The 20,236-nt window shown below is 40.9% G+C and overlaps 2 protein-coding genes across 2 annotated transcripts; one reads left to right on the top strand and one right to left on the bottom strand.

Annotated features, from left to right (window-relative positions):
* Positions 1–686: 686 nt before the first annotated feature.
* LOC125237874 (zinc finger protein 782-like) lies at positions 687–5,509 on the top strand. The gene is made up of 3 exons (XM_048145103.1): positions 687–871; positions 1,990–2,350; positions 4,415–5,509. The coding sequence occupies exons 2-3, from the start codon at positions 2,026–2,028 to the stop codon at positions 5,332–5,334; spliced, it is 1,245 nt and encodes a 414-aa protein (XP_048001060.1). The 5' UTR covers positions 687–871; positions 1,990–2,025; the 3' UTR covers positions 5,335–5,509.
* Positions 5,510–7,665: 2,156 nt separating this feature from the next.
* On the bottom strand, positions 7,666–19,657 carry LOC125238013 (myrosinase 1-like). The gene is made up of 11 exons (XM_048145292.1): positions 19,526–19,657; positions 18,919–19,034; positions 17,605–17,752; positions 16,644–16,810; positions 15,778–16,035; positions 15,011–15,099; positions 13,452–13,599; positions 11,562–11,722; positions 10,580–10,732; positions 9,208–9,299; positions 7,666–8,682 (listed from the first exon to the last, which is right to left on the bottom strand). Exons 1-11 carry the CDS (start codon positions 19,546–19,548, stop codon positions 8,535–8,537), a joined length of 1,503 nt encoding a protein of 500 aa, XP_048001249.1. The 5' UTR covers positions 19,549–19,657; the 3' UTR covers positions 7,666–8,534.
* Positions 19,658–20,236: the final 579 nt, after the last annotated feature.

The raw sequence follows: 20,236 nt of genomic DNA, 5'->3' as shown, positions 1-20,236 counted from the left end.
CACGTCAAGTCTTACCCAGACAGAGTTGAGAGCTGGGGCACGTCAAGTCTTACCCAGACAGAGAAACCTAGTCTGCCTTACCTAAGATGGTCTCAGGAATAGCTTCCACGGCAGGTTCCGTGGCAAGCTAAACTCATACGAACTTACTGTTCTTCTATTAAGGAGATCATTGCATAGAGAAACCATACCACCACTGCGAGCACCAAGTAACATAAAATACTTAGCTTTAGACGACTCAGGACAGCTGTGGGCTTCCTCACTGTATCTTACACTTTCATGCACTCGCACGCTTCGCGCCATACCGGGTTTAACCTTACTACTTGCCACGTTGGAATAACTTACCACAGTTCCACCCACGAGGGCGCTGTTCAGTGTTGCCGCTAGGAAATTCGTATTGTGGCATTAGATATTCGCGCCTGTCGCGACAGGTTTCATCGCTTACCAAAATACAACGCATCTGTATAATAACCAATGAAAGCAGTAAACATACCGGATTACTGAATATACTCTTCAAATTCTCTATTCTTTAACAAAGTTCCTTGCAAAGTCTTGGATCCGACGAAGTTAGCGAACTCCCGTCTGTTATGGTTGTTCTACTTTTTCCGAACGTACCCTTCGTCTGCGGCGTCTCCGCTGTCATTTCTGCCATCAATACTATTCAATACTTCACTTCAATAGTAAAAATTTTGAGGTCGTGTAATGCTTAGTTTTATGGTGAATCGGTTTATATAGAGAATTGCGTGTTAATTTCACTTTAATCAATAAGTAGTTGTACTAGCGCAACGTGTAACGATAACTATTTTGTTTTTGCACAGTAAATGTACTTCCGCTTTCGTTGATTGTTCGACTTAAAACTTGTTATAGTTGAAAGGTAGGTGCTTGGGTATCTCACGTATTCTATACCTCATTAATTTCTACTAAAGCGTTTGTCCTCTTTGACCTAACTCTGAAATCTAGCAAGTCTGTAGTATTTTGTATTTCTCTGTAGTTACTCTCTTTAAAGTGATCTAAAGAGTACAACTGTACAATAACCCACTTTAAAAAATTTGAGTTCGGTCATTCTCGAGGCATAAGGGCGAATTCTAACTACCGCGACTCATTTGTTTTCAGTGGAATTTCAGTTCTAATTCTAATTTATCAGAATTCCACTGCCTCCTAGTCAAATCAGCTTCTTTTTAAGAATGTCAAAACGAATTTGAATGTCTTGCTAATATGGAATTTATATGAAATCGAATTGAGTGACGTCACGGTCAACTCAGTTACTGTGTCCATGTTTTTCATATAATTATCTGATGCTTTATTTCGTTCATGGTATAAACTATTTTATAATAACTACAGTCAAGTTCCCTTTTAGAAAATGGAGTAGACGATTGAGAATTACTGAGTTATGACTGGAATAATTCCCCTCTCCAAGGGGACACCGAGCTACAATGGGGGTATGAATTCAGATTCTGATATACTAGACTATGTAAACATTAGTTTGTGTCTAAATAGTAGGCCTTGCCTGTCCTTAAAATGTTTTATACCATGCATGAAAAATGCATCAGAAAATTATAGTATAGTCATGGTCAACTCATACTTATCTTTGTATACAACTTATAATAATTAATTTCATTTAAACATAACTACTGGCCATGTTTTACTTAGAATTATCTGTTTAATAATGATGGAGTGGACTGTAGAAATTCGAGCAAAATTGGGGAACAACAGGGAGTCAGTTAGGCAACTGAACATTATTCATATTCATATTCATTTATTCATAAAATTTACAATTTTACATGTCAAAGTTAAAGTTAAATTATCATAATTAGGGTACAATGCAATATTACATTTTAAAAATAGAAAATACTCTCAAATAAATTCAATAATTAATTAAAAAAAAATACTTATCTGATGCTTTATTTTGTACATGGCATAAAATATTTTATTTTCCCCAAGTTTCATATTACTACATTACTAACAATACTTAACCTAGTTCTTGCATTGCAGGTTGTCACAGAGACCAGCTTTTCAAAAGACAAAAATATGTCTCTAGCTTCAGAAGACGCTGTTTGTGTGAAGATAGAGCCCGGAGAGGAGTGTCTGAAACCAGAGTCTGGCGAGATGTGTGTAAAGACAGAGCCCGTAGAGGTGTCTGTGAAGATAGAGCCTGTCGAGATCTGTGTGGAGATAGTGCCTGAAGAGATGTGCGGGATGATGGAGCCCGGGGAATCGAGCATGGAGGAGCGGGATTGTGAAGACGGGGAGTGGCATGAAGAGTGTGCGGACACTGAAGCCGGGATGTACACTGACTATGAGAATGAGTATGCGCTGTGCCCTGAGGAGTGGGACCAAGCAGGCACATTACAAGGTCAGTGATGATTTACAATAACTTTTGTTGCGTTAGAATGCACAGCTGGACAAGGGTGCTGAGACTGGCGAGTTTGTATAGCAAGGCAACGGCATGGTGTTATTCAGTCTAGAGTTGTAGACTATGGGTCTCATCAGCCTAGGGTGTCCCAGATAACCATAAGTATCTGATGGCACATGTCAAAAATAATATTACAAAGTAATAAAGGTTGTGGCAATACACTTGTTCAATTGTTTAATTAAATTTCATTTAACAGAAATTAAGTCACTCATTTCTTAGAGAAATTAACTGTATTTGACCTAATGAAAATTTTACGGAGATATACTAAAGCACATGGTGTAAGTATCATTTAGGGCCGCTTGCACCAATGAAAATGGAACCACCATCACCATACACCCATTTGTGTGCGTGTGGATTGAGTGAACACCTTCCGAAAAAAAAAAATATGCTGATCATTTAGTAAAAGTTCTAAAACAAAACAATTGTAATCTCTGAATTTGTAAAAAGATAAATCTAAAGATACACTTATTAACATGTGCTCACTCAGTCCCACGAAAACAGTGAATGTATTCATTTAACATATAATATTTATATACTAACATTTAGTAAAAACTATGCCAACTTACCTCTATAAATTTTAGATCACCTAGTCACGTATTAAATTTTTTACAAATAGTTTCTTATGCGTACTAAATCCTCACACTTTTGAAAACCCAAATTTTGATGAAAAACATAAGATTTAGACCGCTAGTATATGTGTATAGTTTAGTAAAAGTGATATGGGGATTTGTAAAATACAAAACGAACCACTAACATGTCAGGTTTTTTTATAATAAATTTTTGTAAGTGTTTACTCAGTCCACACGTTTTGAGAAAGTTAAAAATGTAAATATCTCAAGATTTGTAGCACCACAGAAACTCTAAAGTACTTCAACATTTAGTAAAAAATCTTACTAAATATCCACCATCTAATATTTTATATTCGTTGTCTGTTTTAAAGATATTCAGATATAACTTTTCTCATACAAATGTATCATGTAGGGTGACCACACTATGTCGGCTCCTGATTTCCCCGCCTTCTGATTGTCATATTGATTGGGGAATTTCGTTCAATTTTGATAATAGTTTATATTAAACTAATACCATATTAATTCTCAATCTGCAAACTGTTTTTGGGTTATGTTCTTGGCCTAGTGATAATAAAAACCTAGGAATAATAAAAACAAATTTAACTTTTTCCTTAATTTTTGTACAAACTTTTTGAGAACTGATGTCATACAAATCAGTTACTTGGGAACTGCCTTGTCTTTATTTTATTAGGCTACTTGCCTCCTAGTCAAATCAGCTTCTTTTTAAGAACTGTCAAAACGAATTTCAACGACTTGCTCATATGAACTTTATATGAAATCGAATTGAGTGACGTCACGGTCAACTCGGTTACTTTAAATATTTCTACCTGACCTATTAAATAAAAATTGGATTTAAAAATAACTTCTTTCCATGTTTTTCTTATAGTTATCTGATGCTTTATTTTGTTCACAGTTTCCACACCACTTGTGGCCACAGTTTCGTTTTCTTTTAACCCCTTATTTGCCAAGAGTGGCCCTGAAGCTTTAGTAGTTTCATGTGCTCTGCCTACCCCTTTATGGGATACAGGCGTGATTGTATGTATGTATGTATGTATGCTTTATTGTGTGCATGGTATAAAATATTTTATTTTAACTCCAGTCAAGTTCCCTTTTGAAATAAAGTTTACCCAACCCTTCTTTTAAGTTTGTAACTTGTATTATTCCTCTTTCATACGCAGGTATCTTCAGCCGCTAAAAATAAACAATAACTTACAATAGGGAAGTTGATTGTAGTTAAAAGCCCTAGACCTAAACACCTAAAATATACCTAAATATAATAACTCATCTAGCAAATAAAAAAAAAAACAGCTAGCAAGTATCTGGCACTAGTATCAGGGGGCCTTGCAAACTGTATCTTGCCCACATCTAATTTAGGTCTTGCCCCGCCACTGATGCAATGTAATCTTAAAATTTTTTTTGTTAATTTGTGTTGCAGTGTGTTCGGACGGCAGCGCTGGAGAACAAAGCGGTCAGGAATCCCACACAACACAACACTCGATGACACACTCTGAAGACAAGCCATTTAAATGTAGCTACTGCGAATACACGTGCAAGCGTAAAGAAAACTTAATAACACATCGGAGAATGCACACTGGCGAAAAGCCATACAAGTGTGTTTTTTGCGACTTCAAGTGCACTCAGAAAAATAACTTAAGGAATCATGAAAGGACTCACACTGGGGACAAACCTTTCCAGTGTCGCCACTGTGGTTACAAATGCAGTCGGAAATCACACCTAGACATGCACATGATGATACACACTGACTCAAAGCCATTTAAATGTAGCGAATGCGACTACAGGTGCAGGCAGATGGGAACCTTACGAGTTCACCAAAGAGTACACACTGATGAGAAGCCGTACAGTTGTAGTCATTGCGACTACAAGTGCAGAGACAGTTCAACGTTACGAGATCACGAAAGGACACATACTGGCGAAAAGCCCTTTGAGTGCAGCCTTTGTGATTACAAATGCTGTGACAAATCAAACTTACGGAAGCACAATTTGAAACACACTGGTGAGAAGCCTTTCAGTTGTGACTCCTGTGATTACAAATGCAGTGTTAAATCTTACTTGAAAAGGCATCAGATGAAACACACCGGAGAGAAACCTTACAAGTGTAGTCATTGCGACTACAAGTGCATAACTAGTTCGGACTTAAGAAATCATGAAAGGACACATACTGGCGATAAGCCTTTTCAGTGTACCCAGTGCGAGTACAAATGCAGTAATAAAACGAGTCTACGGAAACATGTGATGATACATAATGAAGTGAGGCCATTCAGTTGTAGCCAGTGCGACTATACATGCAATAGGAAATCAAGCCTTCAACGACACCAGATGAAGCATACTACATAATATAGCAAAGTCAATGTGTGGCCTCAGTGATCGCAAGTGTCGTCAGTCTATATCTATAATATGCCAACTTGCGAGATTGCAGAACTATAGAAAACTAGCTTTTGCTCGCGTTAAATTGGACAACAGGCTACTTGACCCTTTTTTAAAGTCTATCTTATATTATTAATTACTGTCCAATTAACCGAAAAAAATAGTACCATATTTTATTACGACTTGAAAACCGCAAAAACATTTTCTCAAACATGGTATGAAATATTGATGTTATGTGCCTTATAATTGGCAGCGAAGTATGACGTTGCAGGTGCGGCTAGGACGATTTATAGATAATGGAATTTCATACAAACCTTGCAGGCCAAGGCCGGCAAAGTCTTCTTTTTTAATTTCCAAACACAGATAATTGTGACATAACATCCAGGTATTTAGCCAATTAAAAAAAAAACTACAAGGGGCTTTATAGACGTGCCGACTGCAACTGGTACGGGCCCTAGACAATATTTGATTTTGGGTGCGTTTTCATACAAAAAAAAATTTTTTTCGTTTTTTTTTTATTTTTTTTTTAACTTTTTGTTTTCTTATAAGCGTATACGAGGTATCAAAGGGGAACGAAAATTCGATTATTTTTGCGCTACGACGCACCGTTTAGGAGATACAGCCATCCAAAGTTACTATTTTCAGTAGACTTTATTTATTTCATACCATGTTTGAGAAAAGCACTATACATACCTCGGCGGGAAATGGGGTTGCCCGCCTCAGACCTATATGTCTATATGTCTTCGGCCGGCAACCCCCTTTGTCCCGGCCTCTGTAGTAATGTACTATTATAAAGTACACTTTCACTTAATCAGACAAAAACAACATCAGCCATGTCAATCTATAGGTTGTCTGTGCATGACGTAAATCGAATTGAACACGAAATTTTCTGACATATAAAAAAATAAAAAGTAAAATCATTTATTCATGTACCATGTGTATATAAGTATGAGGCATAAAGTTCATCATGTCAGTGATTGACTCGACATGAAGTTAAGTTAGGTTCTATGACGTCACTACATGTCTGACAGCGTTTTCGGTGGCCAAAGTTAAAAAAAATATTACACACATTTTTAATCGAAAATACGTAGCCAGTAGCCACCATACACTTTTAATACCCAAAATCTATAAACATTGGTTTCTTATGTGAAATACTACAGGAAATAATCATTTGCATTTGCAATCTATTTCCTGCTACCCTAAGGTTGTCTGGTAGAGATCGCTTTTTAGCGATAAGACCGCCTGTTGTTACCTGCTTCTTAATATGTTTTTTTTTGTAATCTCATTGTAAATAAGTGGTGTACAATAAAGTATATATTATTATCGATCCCAACCGGACTAATATGTGTTAACTTCAGGGAGCGTTTTAGGGACCATCCCCACTCAGGCGACGCATGTCAGAGACGCGGAACAGACGTCAGCGCCACGCCGCCCGAATGTAATTTAAAAAAACGTCTTCTCAGTACACTTTGTATAGGAAGGACGAGCAAGGGACGGGCAACGGACGTCGCTGGGGGCGCGTCTTACGTCCTTCCTATACAAAATGTACTGAGGAGACTTTTTTTTTAAATTACATTCGGGCGGCGTGGCGCTGACGTCCGTTCCGCGTCTCTGGATATGCGTCGCCTGAGTGGGGATGGTCCCTTAGAGTGGCGCGGATGACATCAACTTGACACAAATTGGTCGTGCGGATCGCTCCGCGCGGACGGTCCGCGCGACACTCAAACCAGCCTTAGAGAAAAGGGAAGTTAGAAAGAGACAACAAGTAGTTTAACGCGATCGAAGCCGCGCAAGTCGCGCAACACACGCCTTCTTGAGCCTAGCGTGAGAGTAAGTCGATCTGTATAATAATGTCCTAATATAATGTTAATATTTATGTGTCACGCCTAGATATTTAATTACGTTATCATAATTTATAATATTTTATTTAAAAGCGACTCGTAAAAATTGTCATAGAGATTTACCGCGTCAAGATTAGTACTTAATTTTTAATTTTACTCCTCGCCATACTTTTTTGAAATAAATGATACGTTTGTGATGATTGTTTTTATTTAGTCATTTATTGCAACCATAGTGTATCTGTAATCTTAACAACTAGGTACACCCATCTATCATCATGGGCTAGAGTGTACAGTCGCCATCAGATATATAAGAGCGCCCGAGGTACTCAAAAATATCTGAACACGCCTCTATTGCCTAGGCGTTAGAGGCGTGTTCAGATATTTTTGAGTACCTCGGGCGCTCTTATATATCTGATGGCGACTGTACACCGATCTTAAGATGGCAGTCTATGCACTATGATTACACATTTTACTTCGACAGTAACTCTCTATAATACTTACTCGATCTTCTTTGCCCAAAGCCAGCGCCCATCGGCTTCCCGCGCACGCGCGCAGTAACGAAAAAATTGAAAACGCATTGTTTGACTCTGTAACCATGGTAACGCTTTGACGATAGTGCGCGGTAAGTGGCGGGAATGGCTTTGGGCAGCTGCGCTGGCTGTGTAAAATACAGGAAACAGTGTGAATTTCACGAAAGTTATTCTAGAAAACAATTAAAAATTAAGTGCATAGTCGTAGAAAAAGTATTGCATGCAACGATGTTTACTGAGTAAGAAAATAGTCGTGGCGTCTTAATAACAATTTTCGGCTTCGCCTCAAATTGTTACCCACGCCAGTCGTCTTTTTGACCTCCTGACCTGACCTTTGACGCCTGTTGCAAAAATACTATTATCATAGGGGTTTCTCAAATAGTGTACCTTTCTAACAGTAGTAAAACTTTTCTTACAAATTTTACCAATAATTATAAATTTATATAAATAAGATTTAGCCTATTTTATTATGATTTATCTAACACCGATTTAGTATTAAAACCGATGTAAATATTTTTCTTAGAGTCAGAAAACCATAGTATATCACATATATCAATTTATCGTTAAAATAAAAAATCATGCATATCCACAATCAGGCGACGCACGTCGTAAGTCGTAAGCGACGCGTCACTTGAAGCGCGCGCCGCGTCGATCAGGGCGCGACTTACGTCCTTCCTATACAAAATGTACTAAAGAGGCGTTTTTTAAATTACACTCGGGCTGCGCGGCGCTGACGTCCGTTCCGCGTCTTACGACATGCGTCACTTGAGTGTGGGTTGTCGCTAAACATAAGTTAAGTTTATTGTATTGCACGCGTAGTGTTGTGAGCCGGCGCGACGCTGCGGGCTCCCGCGCGCGCCACGCCCGCGTAGAACCGCGCGGAGGCGCGCGCGGCGCGGGGACGCAGAGGCGAGCTGAAATCCACGGCGTATAGACCGAAGCGCGACCTGGCACAGTTAACGAATCACTCGTTTAAACTTTATTGCACAAAATAAATACTGACCCCCTTATTCATAACAGTTAACAAGCCGATAAAAATCGTTTGTCCTTTTCTATCACACCAATACGTCGTAAAGGGCCAAGCGATTTTTATCAGCTCGATAACTTTAGCGAACGTTTAACAATTGGGGGTTGTGTTGTACAAGAAGCGAGACCGGGAGAAGTGGCGTACTAGAAGCACAGTAAAATAGAGTACTATCGTACAGTACTGCCACTCCCGCACCCCGCGCTGAAAGTGCCGCCCACCCCCTCTCGGTTACCTCACAGTTACCGCCTGTCAAAAACGCGAACTGTCGACCTGTCATATTTCACTCATACAAGCATAGTACGCGTTCACCTACACGAGCTTAGATTGTGTGTTAGGGACGCGCCTCTTTCATATATTTGATCGCCAGTGTCCGAGATGTGCTAGAAGAGAGGCCTATGCTCAGTGGGCGATTAAGGGCTGATATGATGATGATGAGTATACGTACGTGTAGCCAGCCACCCACTCGAAGTTGTCGAGCAGCGACCACGCCGTGTAGCCAACCACTCGCACCGCGTCCTCGTTCATCGCCAAGAGAACCTGATCATTTATTGTTTTAAAGACAGTGATAACAACTTAATTAATAGAGAGCGGATTTCAGGTAGCGATTTAAATATTAATAAGGATATGACTAGTGCAATTTTTTAAATACATGTCATGTGGTTTATAATAAGGTCTTACAAACTATTGTTACTACCTATATCGCACACCGAAAACTTCGCTGAATAATTAGATTAAATTAATGTTATTTTTCCAACAAACTACTTTTAAAGAAAAGTTAAATAAAGGAGTTTGTATACAGGAAGCGAATTATTTTAATTTTTCTATTCTTTGAGTCGTAAACGTGAAATACGCAGAAGAAATATTTAAAAAAAATACAAATATTTATTTGTTCTTCTCAGTATTTATTTTCCTTCTTAGGCTAGGTATTTTTATAATATGATTATAAAAGTAAAATAAAAAACCGCATACAAAGCAATACAATAGTTATTTGTTATACAAGGGGGCAAATTTGTATTTTAACGCCGAGTGTGGAATTGAAAAACGAGCAAGTGAAAGGATTCTATAGTTGAACCACGAGCGAAGCGAGTGGTTCGAGAATAGAATCCTGAACTTGCGAGTTTTTTAACACAATACATTTGCACCCGAGTGTAACACAAAACTTTTCCCCTCATTATAGCGAGGAAACTACAACGCAAAAAATGCGTTTATCACTGCTTCCAGTAGTTCCACAGGTGGTAAATCATCTTTATTACTAGATTTACCTACTTTTATCCATTTTAAAGCAGTTAATTTGATTTTATTCAAGGTCTAATTACTTTACCCACTAGTGAATAAAATGCGTTTTTACCCGCTGGTATTAAAGGACAAAACACGTGTTTCCGAGCTAGTGAGGGGAAAAATATATAAACACATTATAAAAAACCTAACCTAGGGTGCCGCCAGTAGCGGGGCAGGGCCCAAGCTGCCGGTGGTTAGGGCTGCAGAGAGAGGAACCGTCGGACATCCACGCCGTGTCCAAGATCACCGCCTTCTGCATCTGGCCCTTGATCCAGCCACCTAGCGAGAGTCTCTTAAGATGTTGGTCGAGACTCTTCGCTATGAGACCGTTCGCTGAAACGACTATCGGAACAATGATCGTTGATTCAACATCCCACATTGGCAACATCCCTCTCTCTGCAGCCCTAACCACCGATAGCTTGGGCCCTGCCCCGCTGCTAGTTTTTTATAATATGTTTATATGTTTTTATTGTTTTGTTGAGGACCTCTCCGTACTGCTGCAGCAGTTCTGGCTCCACCTGCAGGATGTAGCTAGTCACCTGCTCCAAGTAGTCCCTGTAGTATTGGACCCGGTCCCGGTCTTGGAGCTGTGCGCCGGTGTCGGAGTACCCGTTCTCGGTGATCAGGATCTTCACGTCCCCGTACTGCTGCTTGATCAGCTGCAGGAGCCGCCGAAGGCCTTGAGGGTTCACCTGCAGGTTGACAAAATCATTAGAAAGAGACAAAAAGTAGCCTTTGTCACTCCCTACCCTTTTCAACTATTGCCAAAAAATCACGTCAATTCATAGCTTTCGCCCGCGAACAGACACATTTTCCCATTTATAATATTAAATAGTATAGTATACCGGTAGTATCACTGTCCAACGCTCTAGGTCACGCGGCCACGGTAGGCCTAAGAAGCGCTGGCTGGACGTCGTGACAGCGGACATGCAAGAGAACAATCTCACGCCTAAGGATGCCGAAGACCGGGCAAAGTGGAGAAGATTGAGCAGGAAAGCGGACCCTTGCGCTAGGCCGGGAAAACGCTAGGTTGAAGAAGAAGAAGATAGTATAGTATGGACTCGACTCGTCTCTTCAACCAGTGTGTCCTGCCCACCATGATATACGGTGCCGAGACATGGACGCTCACTAAAAAGGCTGTGCATAAGATACGGGTAGCCAGATAGCGATGGAGCGCACCATGTTCGGCATTAAGCTTCAAGATCGAGTGAGGAATGTCGAAATCCGACGCCGCACCAAGGTGTGGGACGTGGGTGACGTCATTTCCAAACTCAAATGGAATTGGGCGGGGCGTGTTGCCAGGCAGTGATGGCAGGTGGACCAAAATGTTGACCGAATGGTGCCCGCTATCGGATGTAAGAAGCGCCTGGAATCCGTTTGGCTCGTTGGGTGGACGACATTCGAAAAACTGCGGGGCACTTCTGGATGAGATTAGGCCGGGACTGGGATAAGTGGCGTACACAAAGGGAGGCCTATGCTCAGCAGCAAATGATGATGATATTATGGATAACAGTAACAGACCTTTAGCCAAGACGCTGCAGCAGCCCCCCAATGTGGCCTAGTCTCCAGGGCTGCCTCCACTTCTTCGATTCCTTGCATCATGTATTGCAGCGGCTCGCCGGGGACTGCGGCGCGCACCACGCGAGACGTGTAGTGGTTCAGCCCGTAGTAGTCGAATGATCCTGTGTAGAGGTCAACTGGGTTCTTGGAAAAATATAAATTTGTAATACCAAATAAAAAATAATATACCAAGATTTGATTGAAATCAAACACAGATCAATACAACAAGATGGCCCTTACAGGGCGACTCGCGGTCACCAAGCATACGACAAATCAGGTTTATAAAAGTTTGAACGCGTGCGACACCGATCAGTAGCGCCCAAGTATACGACCCGCTAACAGTGTCCGTGTCCGCTCGGGAAAAAATCTTAAATAATCAATTTTGGTTGCAAACAATGGTCTCTTACAGCATAAAGTGGTGTGGCAAGTCTTCTAACACTTCTACATGTAAAAAAGATGGAACAACATTCCACAGTTAAGTCAAATTAATTATTTTGTTGAATATTGTTTATTGTCCGCGGAGTTCATTTATACTGGTCAATATGGTTGTGCTGAGCGGCGCCGAGGCGCGTCCATCCCTCTTTACCGAGTTAACAATGTGATATGCTATCCCTTTCACGTAAACGACTAGGCATGGGGCCATGTTAGTTTATGTCTGTTGCGGGAACTTCGTACTGCCGTTCGTACCATGTGCTACCATTTTATGAAATATAAAAGAAAGCAGATTTGTAATAGTGAATAATTATCTAGAATCTGTAGAGTCTGTAGTGGTATTTAGTTCATTGATTAGTTTAGAATATTTAGTTGGTTATTTAACTTAGTAAACGTAAGTAAAAATGCACAGTTTAGTTATTAGTTACTAGAATGATTTTTATTGAGATGCTATCACAATTATCATCCTCCTTGCGTTATCCCGGCATCGGCATTCGCCACGGCTCATGGGAGCCTGGGGTCCGCTTTGGAAACTACTACCAAAATTTGGCGTAGGCACTAGTTTTATGAAAGCGACTGCCATCTGACCTTCCAACCCGAAGGGTAACTAGGCCTTATTATAATTTAATTATAATATTATAATTTGTTGCAAAACAAATTCACCACAGTACTGGTACCGGTACCATTGTCTATAATAGACATGTCCCATTCCCATCCCTACTGCTAATCATAAAGGCGCGCCATTATTTGAAACGACCAATGGCAGCACCGTGCGCGCCCGCCTCACCCCGCAAGGATTGGTGATTTGCGTCTCGAACAATATCGCTTGCATTTGGCTTCTAGTGGGGTGTTCTGTGAAATCAAATAATCTTTACATTGCAAGCGACGATCACTATATGTGTGTGCACGGGAAAACGTTCGACTTTGTCGATTGCTATAAAGCCGCTTTGTCAGCTTATTCCAAAGACATATGTAACTCCGTACTATAGACGGATAAGGTCTAAGAAAAAAACGTACCTCAAAGCCATAGAGAAAAAGGTGCGGTGGCCAAGATGGCGTTACACCTTTGGGGAACGCTCGGCTAGATGGCCCTAATATTAATATTTGACATTTTAACACATATCAAGCTAAGAATATGGCCCAAATTGTGGCCACGGCCAGTGTGGTCCTCTAGTGCGTCTTGTGGCTGAGAAGGGTGCGGGTAACGACCTCACCGTGCGAGTAACGCCCTCACGGGTTACCTTTCACAAGTTGTAAACGCAGGCAGTCTGGAGCGCGGGTAGCCCTCCCTGTTGCTTTTATACGCCATGTACCGCTCCAGCGCGGGCGGCCAGCCTCCTGTGGCTGAGAAGGGTGCGAGTAACGACCTCACAATGCCAGTAACGCCCTTATCGTGCGAGTAACGCCCTCACGGGTTACCTTTCACAAGTCGTATCTCATCCTGTGTGAACGCAGGCAGTCTGGAACGCGAGAAGCCCTCCCTCTTGCTTTTATCTGCCATGTACCGCTGCAGCGCGGGCGGCCAGCCTCCTGTGGCTGAGAATATGGGGTGCGAGTAACGACCGAACTGGAACACAGAATAAATAAGTATAGGCTACTAGACTAGACAGACTTTGGGTATTAAAAGTGTATGTTGATTACTTATTTTTGATGAAAAATGTGTGTAATTTTTTTTTGGCCACCGAAAACACTGTCAGCGATGTAGTGACGTCATCGAATTCGAACTTACTTCATGTTAAAACAATATTAGTGATTGTTGCATAATGAACTTTATACCTCATACTCAAAAGTCAGAAAATGTTGTTTTTGAGTAGAATATGACCTGACCTGATGCACAGATAATCTATATTACTTGCACCACCAAAAACGGCGAGTTAACCCGAGGTTAACCCACTATTTTGTATGGAATTTGACAGTTGACAGCCGACTTAAGCTTGAGTCAAGCTTGAGTTAAGCGGGTGGTGCAATTTCCTTTAGCAAAGAAATAGTTATTTGTTATACAAGGGGGCAAAGTTGTATTTTAACGCTGAGTGTGGAATTGAAAAACGAGCAAGTGAAAGGATTCTATAGTTGAACCACGAACGAAGCGAGTGGTTCGAGAATAGAACCCTGAACTTGCGAGTTTTTTATCACACGAGAAGTAAAATACATTTGCACCCGAGTGTAACACAAAACTTTTCCCCTCACTATAGCGAGGAAACTACAACGCAAAAAATGCGTTTATCACTGCCTCCAGTAGTTCCACAGGTGGTAAAAATCATCTTTATTACTAGATTCACCTACTTTTATCAATTTTAAAGCAGTTAATTTGACTTTATTCAAGGTCAAATTACTTTACCCACTAGTGGATAAAATGCGTTTTTACCCGCTGGTATTAAAGGACAAAACACGTGTTTCCGAGCTAGTGAGGGGAAAATAAGTTAAGTTTACATAATACCTAAAGTGCATTTAAATCACAGACCAACCCCTATAGACATCCATTACAAGACGACTGGCGGTCACCAGCCTTACTTGTATTTGCCATGATAAAAGCGCGGGCGCTCGCCGTGCCCGATCAGTAACGACCAAGTAACCGACCCGAAAGCAGCTCGTGTTTTTCGCAATAAAAAAATTGAAAAAGGGTATTTTGATGCCTTAAAGATGTCCACCTGTAGTGTGAAATGGTGTGGAAAGGTAACAAGAAGTTCAAATTTAAAAACGGACGGTATTACATTCCACAAATAAGTCATATTTATAATTTATTCAGAGCCGGCATAGGTCAACTTACACTGGCCACTTACGCGACAGTAGAGGGACAGTCATACTTCTGTCCCTTTTCATCTGGCGCGACTGCCTGCCGTCCTTGAAACGACCAATCGCAGCGCGCTAAACACATTCCCCTCCCGCTCCTCGCGCCCCAAGCACTGGTGATTTGTAGCACGCACAAAATTTACAAGATTGGCACTCTATAGGAGGTTCTCTGTGATTTAAATACTTACTAAATATTCTCTGGCCAGCAGAGTGATTTCCAAGTCCATGTCGGTTTTCGGTTCGAACCAGCTCTCCTGGTTCGCGATCGACACTTCACCTGACAAAAAGATTGTAAGTAGCTTAGTTTTAAAATACCACTTTCTGGCAGTTAATGTACGTCATCCTATCTAAATCCTAGGCCCGTGTAGAACCTTTTCACAGTAAAAGTCAAAGTGACTGCTACAGCAAATAAAGCACGGTGTCAATATGACAGGGTTCTAGAGTGGCCTCGGATTCTACAATAATTGGTTGACTGTAGCTATCTAACTTTAACACCTAAACTTGATGTGAAATGGATAAGCTTTTATGATTGAATAATAAGTAATTACCTAGGTTGCGAGATAACAGACAGACAGACGGGCACAGCGGTCCTATAAGTGTTCGGCTTTTTCCTTTTAACTATATAAAAATGAAAAAAAAAATTGGTAATTAAAGATTCCGTTTGTTTTTAATATTAATAATAATATTTTCCGCCTATCACGGATTTTTTTCCGGCTAGGTTTTCTCACCATGATACTTCAGCTTAAATTCCTCCTGATACACCCTATACACTGTAGCATGGGCTAATAGCACATGCTTTGTACACAGGAGCGCCCCAACTTCATGATCCTTAACCCCTGGAGCCAAGAATCCTCTGTAGCTGACGTTACAAATGGTGCCAGACTCGTTGATGATGACCCAGATGTTCAGTTGGTCGCTCCGTCACACTGTTACTGAAAAATTCCCTTCTACTCACCATGATATTTCGGTTTAAATTCCTTTTGGTACACCCTATACGCTGTAGCATGGGCTAACAGCACATGCTTTGTACACAGGAGCGCCCCAACTTCATGATCCTTAACCCCTGGAGCCAAGAATCCTCTGTAGCTGACGTCACAAATGGTGCCGGGTTCGTTGATGGTGATCCAAGTGTGTACGCGATCGGCGAAGAGGGAGAACGCGACTCGAGCGTAATCCGCAAACCAGTCTACTATGAGGGGGTTTGTCCAGCCTCCTGGAATTAACAGTTTTGATTTAATCGGGCGACTTGGGCGATGCACTGAGGCGCGTTTGGTGTCCATAATTTATGGAAACTTTGGGTAAAATTAAGGTCACTGTTTGAGTTCAATCCTATAACTTATATAGGTATGATCAGCCTGTATACACGGTGAAATAAAAAGGACCGTTCAAACTCTGCATACCTAGTGATTTTTGAGGTCATAATGGACAAGATTTATTATGGGGCCAATGCTGACATCGCAAAAAAACAAATTGGCTGTTTCATCAGTTTTGACTGTCATCTGTCATGATGCCGCTCATTTCTATGGAACAGCCAAATTTGTTTTCGCGATTTCAGCATTGGCCCCATAATAAATCTTTATCATTATTACCTCAGAAGTCACTATTTAGGTATGCGTTTGAACGGTCCATTTTATTTCACCGTGTGTGTAGAGAACTCATCGAGATCCTGCAGTTTTTGCGGCAAATACACCACGATATATTCATCACAGGATGCCGTGATGTGTGCTGCTTATAGTGTTGCTGTGCTCTTGCAGGGTCCATGTGAGACATATTATTCTATTATATTTATAGAGAAGTACTTATATATTATAGAAATCTCACCAAGTTCCTGTAACCTCTGCGGCAAGTCCCAGTGGTACAGTGTGACCATAGGTGAGATGCCGCGCTCCAGCAGCCCGTCAATAATCGCGCTGTAGTACCGACGGCCGTCTTCGCTAACCTTGTTGCTGAAGCCGTGTGGCAGTAAGCGAGGCCAGGATATCGAGAACCTGAAAAGGAAATAAATATTGAGGGACATCTTACACAAATAAACCTAGCCGCAAACTAAGCAAAGCTTAGCCATGGGTGCTAAGCGACGATATACATATAAATAGATAAATACATACTTATACAGTCCAGGCCCCGTAGCCGAATGGCATTTCGACGCCAAACGAAAGCGATACGCCGCTGGCTCTGTCGCGCCAATACGCAAGCGCGATAGAGATAGATATCTACTAGCGCTTCGTTTCGTGAGCGTTTCGTGAGCGATTGTGCCATTCGGCTAGCCACCCAGGCCCCGTAGCCGAATGGCATTTCTCCGACGCCAAACGAAAGCGATACGCCGCTGGCTCTGTCGCGCCAATACGCAAGCGCGATAGAGATAGATATCTACTAGCGCTTCGTTTCGTGAGCGTTTCGTGAGCGATTGTGCCATTCGGCTAGCCACCCTGAGAAGGTATTCAAGGTATGTGTCCATTACTTATATTAATATTATCTTCTTATCTGTATGACCTTCCTATGTCTGTTGTTTTCCCCAATAAAGAAAAAAAATATATAAATGGGAAAGTGTGTGTGTCTGTTTGTTTGTCCGTCTTTCATGGCAAAACGAAGCAACGAACTGACGTGATTTTTTTAGTGGAGACAGTTGAAGGGATGGAGAGTGACATAGGCTACTTTTTGTCTCTTTCTAACCCCCCACTTTCCCAAAATTGGGGGTGAAAGTTTGTATGGAGCATTCCACAATTAGAGAATTTAACGCGAGTGAAGCCGCGGGGAAGAGCTAGTATGAAATAAGTGTGGATACCTGTAGAAGTCTACTCCCATGTCCTGCACCAACCGCAGGTCCTCTTCCCAAAGGTGGTAGGAGTCGCATGCCACATCGGCGTTGCTGCGGTCGTATATCGACTCTGGCCGAGAGTGGATCATGCGGTCCCAAATGCTCTCGCCTTTGTCTGAAACACAGACCTAACCCTTTAGCACAACTTGCCTTGTCGCGCGCGAGTCCATACATCAAGGGCGACTTCAAGTGTGGACTCGCGCGCGACAAGGCAAGTAGTGCCAGCAGGGTTAGCACATGATTGCCTCGAGAGTATGTCGCCGCGAGATAGACTACCCGTCCTTATGTCATTAATACAGTTAGAAGAAGACGTGTCATCTATCTCGCGGCCATCATGTGCTAGGCCTACAGAGGGGCTAGAGTGTAAATTTCATTCGATAGTTACAATACAAATTTCAAATTCTGAAAAACGCCTGAAATAATGGGCCGATTTTCATCAAACATGGCTAAGAACACTCCCGAGTAATTCAGCTTTAAACAAAATAAACGAAATCTAAATCGGTTCATCCGTTCGAAAGCTACGATGTCAGACACAGACAGGCACGTCAAGCTTATAAGTTATAACAACCGTCGTCGTTTTTGCGTTAGGGGTTAAAACGTAGCAAAAAAATTAACCTTCGCCCAAACATTTTCAATCAATTTGTCGATGATTCCACTAATGTCAAGGTTTAAGAAGGCACGCGTTTTATGAAGATAATTGGCCGATGTGCCCTACTTAATTATAGTGCGTAAGACTAGTATACATCTTGTATATAGTTAGTTAAGTTTTGTTAGTTCATAAGTAAACAATATTTGTACGCCTGTCGGGGCAAAACAAGAATCGTGCTGTGGATATTTTTTTTTAACACCTATGTATATACGCTTGTTTTATGCAAATAAAATAATCATTCATTCATTCATTCATTCATTCATTCATTCATTCATTCATTCATTCATTCATTCATTCATTCATACTTTTTTCAAATTTGTCGCCTTTTCTTAGAGCCAAGATTTGAACGTCTATACCTAAATACAATGCCTAACTTTGCGGACCCACAGTATAAGAAAGAGTACTACTATCGTACAGTATGGCCACTCCCGCTCCCCGCTGAAAGTGCCGCCCACCCCCTCTCGGTTACCTCACAGTTACCGCCTGTCAAAAACGCGAACAGTCGATCTGTCATATTTCACTCATACAAGCATGGTACGCGTTCACCTACACGAGCTTAGACTGTGTGCTAGGAACGCGCCTCTTTCATATATTTGATCGCCAGTGTCCGAGGTGTGGCGGTGTTCACTTACCGCTAGCATTCCAGCCGCCTTCGATCTGGTAAGCGGAGGTAGCGACCCCGAATTGAAAACCCGGAGGGAAGCGCAAGCTAGTCACGCTCTCGCTCGTTACAGTCACCGCTAACACTCTGAAAATTCATTTGCACCCGAGTGTAACACAAAACATTTCTCCTCACTATAGCGAGGAAACTACAACGCAAAAAAATGCGTTTATCACTACTTCCAGTAGTTCCACAGGTGGTAAATCATCTTTATTACTAGATTCACCTACTTTTATCAATTTTAAAGCAGTTAATTTGACTTTATTCAAGGTCAAATTACTTTACCCACTAGTGGATAAAATGCGTTTTTACCCGCTAGTATTAAAGGACAAAACGCGTGTTTCCGAGCTAGTGAGGGGAAAAAGAGCCTTTACCAGTTGGTGTGGTGAAAATAACTATTGTTTATGTAGGTAAGCAGTAAACACATTATCATCATACCTTATTTTTGCCGTTCTATTAAGTTAATGCACTCTTATCTTGTACATTTATACTCGTAATATACGAAATGCCTACAATAGGAGAAGAATAGGTATACGATAAGTTTAAATTATTAATTGTTATTTCTTTAAGTCACTCACCCTACAACTGCTAGGAGATACATCTTGCGGACGACTGAGAAGTTTGTGAATTGCGATATCGATATTTTTTATAAATAAATTATTTGTGTCGGAGTTAATTAAGTCAAAGGTTCCAGTCACCGTAAGAACGAGATTTGCTTTATACAAATTTTATGACAAGTTAAACTGTTTTTTATAGTAATCGACTACGCGTGACTTTTTGCTTGGAAAGACACATAAACAATTACATTCTACATGTTATCTTTATGATTTATTAATGAGTACATTTGCACGAAACTTACGCAGATAAGCTGCATATTTCGACGAATAATACTATATTCTCTAATATAGTATTATTCGTCGCACTCACTCACTCGTAAACGGTGTTATTACATGCCTGCATACTGATACGTAATGAGCTACTTTACCGTTCTAGAGGAATATAATGCCCACAGTTAATACAATTTTAGGTATTCTGAGAAAGTGTCATTTTGAATTTTTGTTATTATGAAACTAATAGGTACATTTCAGATATTGGATGTAATATTGCAAACTACAGTTTTTCACGGATATGTTTTATCCACGGTGTTTTTTAAAACATCTTCTTCACTCGTGGTGGCAATGATTACACGTGTATGGCTTTTCTCCTGTGTATATCGTTTCGTGCCTTTGTAAGTTGTCCTTTTGACTACTCTTTCGCATTAGCTGCATTTAAATAGCTTCAGAAATCTT

This window comes from Leguminivora glycinivorella, chromosome 22 (genome assembly GCF_023078275.1).
Source record: "Leguminivora glycinivorella isolate SPB_JAAS2020 chromosome 22, LegGlyc_1.1, whole genome shotgun sequence".
In the NCBI taxonomy this organism is placed as follows: domain Eukaryota; kingdom Metazoa; phylum Arthropoda; class Insecta; order Lepidoptera; family Tortricidae; genus Leguminivora; species Leguminivora glycinivorella.
Note: the sequence above shows the minus strand (reverse complement) of the source record. Positions and strands in the feature narration are given on the sequence as shown.